The sequence below is a fragment of the Antennarius striatus genome, chromosome 6 (genome assembly GCF_040054535.1).
Source record: "Antennarius striatus isolate MH-2024 chromosome 6, ASM4005453v1, whole genome shotgun sequence".
NCBI classification, from domain to species: domain Eukaryota; kingdom Metazoa; phylum Chordata; class Actinopteri; order Lophiiformes; family Antennariidae; genus Antennarius; species Antennarius striatus.
The window spans coordinates 26,503,079-26,512,587 of record NC_090781.1 but is presented as its reverse complement, the minus strand read 5'-3'; the positions used below and the strand labels follow the sequence as shown (position 1 = coordinate 26,512,587).

The 9,509-nt window shown below is 52.9% G+C and overlaps 2 protein-coding genes across 2 annotated transcripts; one reads left to right on the top strand and one right to left on the bottom strand.

The window, feature by feature from the left end:
* Nucleotides 1–277: 277 nt before the first annotated feature.
* On the bottom strand, nucleotides 278–1,237 carry LOC137596896 (olfactory receptor 11A1-like). The gene has a single exon (XM_068317688.1). The coding sequence runs from the start codon at nucleotides 1,235–1,237 to the stop codon at nucleotides 296–298; it is 942 nt and encodes a 313-aa protein (XP_068173789.1). The 3' UTR covers nucleotides 278–295.
* A 5,494-nt stretch (nucleotides 1,238–6,731) lies between these two features.
* Nucleotides 6,732–9,373, top strand: LOC137596218 (olfactory receptor 4S1-like). The gene is given in 3 exon segments (XM_068316528.1): nucleotides 6,732–6,749; nucleotides 8,428–8,505; nucleotides 8,507–9,373. Coding segments are annotated over 3 exon segments (963 nt in total).
* The last annotated feature ends 136 nt before the right edge of the window (nucleotides 9,374–9,509 follow it).

The window sequence follows — 9,509 nt, the reverse complement described above, 5'->3', positions numbered from 1 at the left end:
CAGCAGACAGTGTTCTAGGGGCCCCCAGCAGACGGTGTTCTAGGGGCTCCCGGCAGACGGTGTTTAGGGCCCCCAGCAGACAGTGTTCTCAGGCCCCCAGCAGATGGTGTTCTAGGGGCCCCCAGCAGACGGTGTTCTAGGGGCTCCCAGCAGACGGTGTTTAGGGCCCCAGCAGTGTTCTCAGGCCCCCAGCAGATGGTGTTCTAGGGGCCCCCAGCAGACGGTGTTTAGGGCCCCCAGCAGACGTGTCCTAGAGGCCCCCACCAGAGGGTGTCCGTCCCCACCAGGGGGCGCTCTAGGGGCCGGTGTTGACGGCGGAGCACAGCAACAGGCCCCTCAGCACCAGGCGCACCTTGGACAGGTGCAGGCCGTACATCAGGGGCGTGAACAGCAGCTGGCAGGTGAGGAAGTAGACGGACAGCAGGATCTGCACCAGCGGCTCCTGACTCCCCACCTGAAAGCGACTCCCCAGGATCTCCAGACACACCCCCAGGCAGAAGTTGAGCAGTGAGGCCAGGTGTGGCGTACAGGTGCTCAGCGCCTTCTGGCGCATGTGCTGCGAGCCACGGAAGCACACCTGGAGGATCTTCAGGTAGGTGTAGAGCACTAGCGCCAGTGGGCAGAGGGTGGTGAGGAAGGTGAGCAGCAGCCCGTAGGTGTTGTTGGCTCGCACGTCGTCGCACGACAGCTTGACGATGGAGAAGTTCATGCAGTACACCTTGTTGATGGTGTCGCCGCACAGCCGCAGTGGCGCCGCCAGCGCGATCAGGATGCCGATGGCGCCGAACGAGTACGCCCAGGTGAAGGCCACCAGGCCGCAAACCGTGCGGCCCGTCATGCGGTGCCGATACTGCAGGGGGCAGCAGATGGCCAGGTAGCGGTCGTAGGACATGACGGCCAGGTTGCAAAACTCGGCGCACACGTAGGAGTAAACCACAAACACCTGCAGGAAGCAGAGCGGCAGCGCCACCGTGTGGCTGTCCGACAGCAGCTGCAGCAGCAGGAAGGGCAGCAGCCCCGTGCCCCCCAGCAGCTCGTTCACAAACAGGTTGGCCAGGAACAGGTACATGGGGGCGTGCAGCCGCCGCTCCAGCGCGATGGCGACGATCAGCAGCATATTGGCCCCCACCACCATGCCGTAGAACAGCAGCACCAGCACGAAGAACACGTACCGCAGCGGCCCCATCTCCAGGTAGGCCGACAGGTGGATCACGCTCACCTGGGTAGAGTTCAGCATCACGACCGACCAATCACAGCTCAGGACGTCAGACAAAGGCCGTCACGCCACAGAACCCAACAACCAATCAGAGCCCAGGAATTCAAACAAAGGTCATTACGTCACAGAACCCAAACAACCAATCACAAATCAATCACTGATTAAAGAACAATCCCTGACCATAGACCAACAGCCAATCACAGCTCAGGAGATCAAACAGAGATCGTTACGTCACAGAAACCAATGACCAATCACAAATCAGTGACCGATCATAGATCAATCACCAATCATAGATCAATGACAGATTGTGAGCTGACGACCTATGACAACCGATTGTGTACGGCTGAAGGTGAACGGCTGAAGGTGAACGGCTGAAGGTGAACGGCTGAAGGTGAACGGCTGAAGGTGAACGGCTGAAGGTGTACGGCTGATGGTGAACGGCTGAAGGTGAACGGCTGAAGGTGAACGGCTGAAGGTGTACGGCTGATGGTGAACGGCTGAAGGTGAACGGCTGATGGTGAACGGCTGAAGGTGAACGGCTGAAGGTGTAAGGCTGATGGTGAACGGCTGAAGGTGAACGGCTGAAGGTGTACGGCTGATGGTGAACGGCTGAAGGTGAACGGCTGAAGGTGTACGGCTGATGGTGAACGGCTGAAGGTGAACGGCTGAAGGTGTACGGCTGATGGTGAACGGCTGAAGGTGAACGGCTGAAGGTGAACGGCTGAAGGTGAACGGCTGAAGGTGAACGGCTGAAGGTGAACGGCTGAAGGTGAACGGCTGAAGGTGAACGGCTGAAGGTGTACGGCTGATGGTGAACGGCTGATGCGTGTGCGGTCCGCAGCAGCTCGTCTCGTTGGTTCGCGGGCGGCGAACGCCAGTCGCCTCACTGGGGCTGAACTCTGCCTTATGTTCAGAAACCAGGCGACGCCCACACATGTCTCAGAGGAGGGGGCTGCGTCCAACCGGGTGGGGGCCTGGTGTAAAAGCCTTCATCCTGAAATGTTGGGCCGGCCAATCATTGTTATGATTGAAAAAATGTTTTGAGGCCCCGCCTCCCAACACTGATGAGAACAATGAAAAATGAACGTGTGCGTCACCTGAAAGCTGATTGGATGAGAGAAGGTCATGACCTCTGAGGACCAGCGCTGTTGGTCCAGCAGGTCACCAAAGACCAGTCCTGAACCCTCCTGGATCTCTGGACCAGATCAGGACTGATTACCGATCCTGTTCATCCCACTGTCAGGGTTAGGGTCAGGGTTTAGGCCCTAAACCCTGACCCTAACCCTAACCTTCAGGGTTAGGGTTAGGGTCAGGTTGGGGTCAGGGTTTAAGGTTAAGGTCAGGTTAGGGTTTTTAATTTATTTATTTGTTTGTTTGGATATTAGATAGAGATAGATAGATAGATAGATAGATAGATAGATAGATAGATAGATAGATAGATAGATAGATAGATAGATAGATAGATACTTTATTAATCCCGGAGAAAATTGCACACATCCACTGCTCAGGCATTACATAATGAATAAATACTGGATAAACACCAGGAGAAAAAGAAACACTGACACCACAGGACAGACACTACACTAACAGACACATGCAGCACTAACAGGACTCATATACTAAACTATAACTAAAATATAAACAGTATAAAATTAAAATATGAACACTATAAAATTAAATTAAATCCATTCAACCCCGTGCTGACCTCGCCACCTCCCCCCCGCTCCTCCTGAGAGAGTCATTGTACCCCCCTGATGGCACGAAGGAGGACCTCAGCCTCTCTGTGGAGGCGCTGTGTGACAGCAGTCTGCCGCTGAAGGTGCTTCTCTGCTGGGAGAAGGTGGTGTGTAGGGGGGGGGGGGGGTGCCTGGTGTTGTTCATGATGGCCTTAACTTTAGACATGGTCCTGCTCCCCAGAAGCATCTCCACAGAGTCCAGGCTCAGCCAGACCACTGAACCTCTGTGGATGAGTCTGTTCAGACGGTCCATATCTCTTTTCCTGGCCCCCCCACCCCAACACACAATGGCGTATGACAGCACACTGGAGACTACGGACTGATAGAACATGAAAAGGAGCTCAGGACAGATGTTGAAGGAGGCCAGCCTCCTTAAGAAGTACATCCTGCTCTGCCCCTTCTTGTACACACAGTTGGAGTTGAGTGACCAGTCCAGTCTGCTGTCTAGCTGCAGTCCCAGGTACTTATAGTTTTCTACCACCCCCACCTCACTGCCTTTGATGATCACCGGCTGTGGAGAGGGAGGTGCCCGCCGGAAATCCAGAACCATCTCCTATGTCTTGGAGACGTTGAGCTGGAGCTGGTTCTGTTGGCACCACTCCACGAAGTCAGCCACCAATGCCCTGTACCCCCCTCATACAGCCCCCAATGCCCTGTACCCCCCTCATACAGCCCCCAATGCCCTGTACCCCCCCTCATACAGCCACCAATGCCCTGCACCCCCCCCCATCACTTCACTCCTTCATCACATTTACAACATCAACAACAACATAAGAAAATACAAGGCTGACGGGTAGAACATCTCTCATTACATGTTGTCATTAAACTCAGACATTAAAAGTCTTCAACCAGTTCATCCAGTGAATTCTGACAGACGTTCATACTCTGATCCACTTCCAGATATTAGCCTCGTCCCAGATATAACCTAGAGCAGAACCATGTTTATATTCTTCCTGGAACAACAAGGTTTGTTAATATCAGAGATGTCAGACAGGAAGTTGACCTTACAGTGTTCTCCTCGAGAATTAACCCTTTTGTTACAGACACTTTAACAGCTACACATGCTAAAGTCTCAAACTTAATGTTATCCTTCCAAATAGAAAATCCATGTTTTTGTTTTCATTAATCCATGTTTCTGACATTTATGATGTTTAACTGTTCTTCTACTATTCTATGTAATACTCCATGTGTCCAGAATTGGTGTAGAGCTCCACTATTGAAGTGACTCTGTTGTGCTGATCTTTGGTGTAGTAACAACTCTTGTCCGTCTTTATTGATCATTTTTCACCAACTCCTCTGTACTCCTGATCACCATTTTTTTCATCTGGTCTGGAGAAAGCCCCTTTGTTCTGATGAAGATCCTGCAGGTGTTGGTCCAGGTGTTGGTCCAGGTGTTGGTGATCAGCCCATTCTTCTTCAGTTGTCCAGCTTTTTTAGCGATATCAACATTCTTTTAGTGAGATTCTCATTAATGTAGACATTTTTTTCCTTTCAGTTTGAAGCCTTGTTTCAGAAGAGCTATCTTGTGTTTACGATTGTTGAATTTTATCACACTGAGGTGGTCTCCTACCTCCAGATGGTGATGGGTAACATGTCTCCATCTGGTCTGATCCATAGTTATCTTCCTCAGCTTGATGTTGATTCCAGTGATGATCACATCATTCATACAAATGCTTTGTTCCAAATCATCTATTCTTAGTTGTCCATGTTCCAACACAACAATGTGCCGGTCTTTTTCTTTCATATCTTTCCTCACTTTCTTCATTTCGTTCCTCATTTCTTCCATGGCGTCAGGCATCGGTTTTAGTTTTGTTTCCAACTTGTAAGGTAAGATCCGGTCATATTTTATACTGCTCCACTTTTCCTTTCCTCTCATCATTTTAATATTGCAGAGAGTCAGAGATTTGAGTTACAGTTATAGAGAGACAAGAAGAGACAGAAGGAAGACGTCTGCTCCCGTTGAGAGCTGGAAGTGAGGTTAGGGTTAGGTTTAGGATTAGGATTAGGGTTAGGATTAGGATTAGGTTAGGTTCAGGGTTAGGATTAGGTTAGGGGTTAGTGTTAGGAGTTAGGGTTAGGGGTTAGGGTTAGGATTAGATTAGGGGTTATTGTTAGGGTTAGGAGTTAGGGGTTATAGTGAGTAGTTAGGGTTAGGGGTTAGGGGTTAGGGTTAGGTTAGTGTTAGGGTTTGGTTAGTGTTAGAGTGGGGGTCGGGGTTAGGGGTTAGGTTAGTGTTAGAGTGAGGGTTAGGGTTGGGGTCTACTATCTACTGTCAATCAGTTCCGGACAATAACCATGCTGTTTGGGTTTTGTTCTCTTGTTTTGTTCTGTAACATAGATGAGGTCATATCGGTCACTACTTGATTATAACTAGTAATAACTCATGAATAACCAGCTGATAATCAATAACTACTGTAGCTAATAATCAATAACTAGCTGATATTGGCAGGACAAACAAGCTGGTAAAGAGTTAAAATATGAACACGAACCTACCTGGAATCTGACGAGTGTGTGTGTGTGTGTGTGTGTGTGTGTGTGTGTGTGTGTGTGTGTTGGAGGGTAAACAGAGGTCTTGTTTGTGTCCGCTCCGCTCGGTGTCATCAGCCGGCAGTCTGGGGGGAGGTCATTACCGCCGTGTGGCCCCCCAGGCCCCTGAAGCACCGGGTCTGATTGGTCTCCTGGTTCTCAGGTCCCTGGTGGACACGCCTCCGGACAAACATGTTGTTGTGACCTTTGACCTCAGGGACTCAGACTACACTCAGCTGGAGGTTTGCTGGAAACATGGAGAAAAATACCAACATGAGCCGGAGGGTCTGGACCCCGCCCGGGGACCGGACCCGGTCCGGAGCGGGATCTGGTACAGGGTCCCGGTCCAGTCTGGTCCTGGTAAATCATCACTCTAACAGATCAATATCCATCAATAAACAAATACTTTACCATTGATCGTACTAATGATCACATTACTGATCAGACACAATCTGAATATTAATGTCTTCACAAAAGAAAAACATTAATTTATTGTTCTGTTCCAAAAAGTTTTAAACCTTGCTTTTTCCAGCAAAACAGGATTTATAACCCTATACACCATAAGTACCCTAAACACCCTAGCCATCCATCTTCCACCGCCTATCCATAGTCGGGTCGGGGGGGCAGCAGCTTCAACAGAGAGCCCCAAACTTCCCTTTCCCCCCACATCCACCAGCTCTGACTGGGGGGTCCCAAGGCGTTCCCAGGCCAGTGTTGAGATATAATCCCTCCACCTGGTCCTGGGTCTGCCCCGAGGTCTCCTCCCAGCTGGACGTGCCAGAAACACCTCCCTAGGGAGGCGCCCCGGAGGCATCCGCACCAGATGCCCAAACCACCTCAACTGACTCCTTTCCACGCGAAGGAGCAGCGACTCTACTCTGAACAGCAGTGTTTCTACCTTATCTCTAAGGGAGACACCAGCTATCCGCCTGAGAAAGACCATTTCAGCCGCTTGTATCCGCGATCTGGTTCTTTGGGTCATGACCCATCGCTCATGACCATAGGTGAGGGTAGGAACGAAGATTGAACGGTAGATGGAGAGCTTTGCCTCTCGGCTTAGCTCCCTCTTTGTGACAACAGGGCGGTAAAGCGACTGCAATACCGCTCCTGCTGCCCCAATTCTCCGTCCAATCTCACGCTCCATTGTTCCCTCACTCGTGAACAGGACCCCAAGATACTTAAACTCCTTCACTTGTGGAAGGACCTCATTCCCCACTTGGAGAAGGCAGTCCACCGGTTTCCTGCTGAGGACCATGGCCTCAGATTTGGAGGTGCTAATCCACATCCCCGCCGCTTCACACTCGGCTGCAAACAGGACCAGCGATTCAATCCTCAGGCCACCAAACTGTAACCCCTCCTCACCACGACTACGCCCAAACAGAATTGGTGATAAAGCACAGCCCTGGCGAACGCGAACAGCTACTCGGAACAAGTCCGACTTACTGCCGAGAACCCAAACGCAGCTCTCACTTTGGGCGTACAGGGATTGGACGGCAATCTGAGGTTTGACAATCGCCCCCCCAGGCACCTCCTTTCCAGCACCTTGGAGTAAACTTTCCCAGGGAGGCTGAGGAGTGTGATGCCCCTGTAGTTGGCACACACCCTCTGGTCCCCCTTTTTAAAAAGAGGAACCACCACCCCAGTCTGCCGCTCTTTCACCACTGTCCCAGACTTCCACGCAATGTTAAAGAGGCGTGTCATCCATGACAGCCCCTCAACACCCAGAACCTTCAGCATTTCAGGGCAAATCTCATCAACACCCGGGGCTTTGCCCCGAGAGATTGACTCTGATCCCCCATCATCCTCCAGCTCTGCCTCTGCAACAGAGGACGGGTCAGCTGGGGTAGTTGGATTCAGGAGTTCCTCAAAGTGTTCCTTCCACCGACCGACAACCTCCTCAGTCGAGGTCAACAGTGTCCCATCTTTGCTGTATACAGCTTGGATGGTTCCCCGTTTCCCCCTCCTGAGGTGTCCGACAGTCCTCCAGAACAACTTTGGTGCCGTCCGATAGTCCTTCTCCATGGCCTCTCCGAACTCCTCCCACACCCTCTGTTTTGCCTCCATCACAGCCGAGGCTGCAGTCCTTTTGGCCTGTCGGTACCCTGCAACTGCTTCAGGAGTCCCCAGGGACAACATGCCCCTGAAGGCCTCCTTCTTCAGTCGGACAGCTTCCCTGACCACCGGGGTCCACCACGGTGTTCGAGGGTTACCGCCCCTTGAGGCACCCAAGACCTTGAGACCACAGCTCTCAGCTGCAGCTTCAGCAATGGAAGCTTTGAACATCGACCATTCAGGTTCAATGCCCCCAGCCTCCACAGGGTGTCAGATGGATGTGATCACATGACCTCCTCCACGCTCCCCACACCAACGAGGTGCAGAGGAGCTGGGGGCGTGGCCTCAGCCTCCTCTGGTGACATCACACGTCATCTCACCTGTCTGTCTGCAGCTGTCAGGTGTATAAGAGCTGCTGCAGAGGTGAGAGCGGCGGTCATCCTGCTCCAGCCGAGCGTCGAACCCACGATGTCCAGCGGTGGCCTCCTGCTGTGACTCCAGACATCAAAGCCCATCTGATCTTCTGTGTTTCTGAAGGGATTTGATCTTTGCAGGTTTCCTGCTGTTTGTCCTTGTTGGTGTCGGTTTTCATCTGATGGACTGAGTCACATGACCAGCTCGGTTCTAAACCCTTTATAGGCCAAATGTTTCACTGATGTGTCACGGGTTCAGGTTCAGGTTCTGTTCCTGAAGATCTCTGATGACATCACCTCATCTCAGGGTTCAGGTTTGGGTTCGTGAAAACATTGTCGAGCTGAACGTGTTTCTGACTCTCTGACCTTTGACCTGTTGGACTGAATGTGTTTCTGACTCTGACCTTTGACCTGTTGGACTGAATGTGTTTCTGACTCTGACCTTTGTCAGACGCTCTGACCCCTGCCCAGGGGTGTATTATAGGATGTCTGGCGTGATGCTGAACTCCTCCCACACGCTGCTGGTGCTGCAGGGCCTGAACGAGTCAGCGAGCGGCCGTCACGTGTACTTCGCCGTGGCGCTGACGTCGTACGGCGTGACGGTCCTGGTGAACCTGACGCTGATCTTCACCGTGGTTCTGGAGAAGAGCCTCCACCAGCCCATCTACATCTTCTTGTGCAACCTGTGCTTCAACGGCGTGTGCGGCGCCTCCACCTTCTACCCCAAGCTGCTGCACGACCTGCTGGCCGACGCCCACCTGGTCTCGTACGGCGGCTGCCTGGCGCAGATCTTCGCCGTGTACTGCTACGTGTTCTGCGAGTTCACCAGCCTGACGGTGATGGCGTACGACCGCTACCTGGCCATCTGCCGGCCGCTGCAGTACCGCACGCTGATGACCTTGCAGAAGGTGGCGCTGCTGCTGCTGCTCACCTGGACCTTCTCGCTGCTGGAAACGCTGGGGGGCACCCTGCTGACGCGCCGCCTACCGCTCTGCCGGCGCCACCTGCCCAGAATCTTCTGCACCAACTGGGAGGTGGTGAAGCTGTCGTGCGCCGACACTACCGTCAACAACATCTACGGCTACGTGCTGATGTTCTCTCACCTGTCGCAGTTCGGCCTCATTGTGGTGTCCTACACGCACCTGGTGCGGGCGTCGCTGCGCTTGCGTTCTGACCGCAGGAAGTTCGTCCAGACGTGTCTGCCGCACCTGGTCACGCTGCTGGTGTTCACCAGCTCGCTAGTGTTCGACATCATGTACTCACGCTACGGCGGCGGCAGCACGCTGCAGGTGCTGCACAACCTGCTGGCCGCCGAGTTCCTGGTGGTCCCACCCCTCATCAACCCCATCATCTACGGCATCAACCTGCACCAGATCCGCTCCAGGATCCTCCAGAAGATCAGCCCCAGAGCGGAGACCAGGACCACGTGAGGCCAGGACCACCAGGACCCCGTGAGGCCAGGACCACCAGGACCACGTGAGGCCAGGACCACCAGGACCACGTGAGGCCAGGACCACCAGGACCACGTGAGGAGACGCCAGAAAGTCTGCCACCTCACGTCCAATC

Bases quoted from the DNA above. Each gene is read 5' to 3' on its own strand.
- LOC137596896 (XM_068317688.1), bottom strand. From the start codon at position 1,237: ATGCTGAACTCTACCCAGGTGAGCGTGATCCACCTGTCGGCCTACCTG.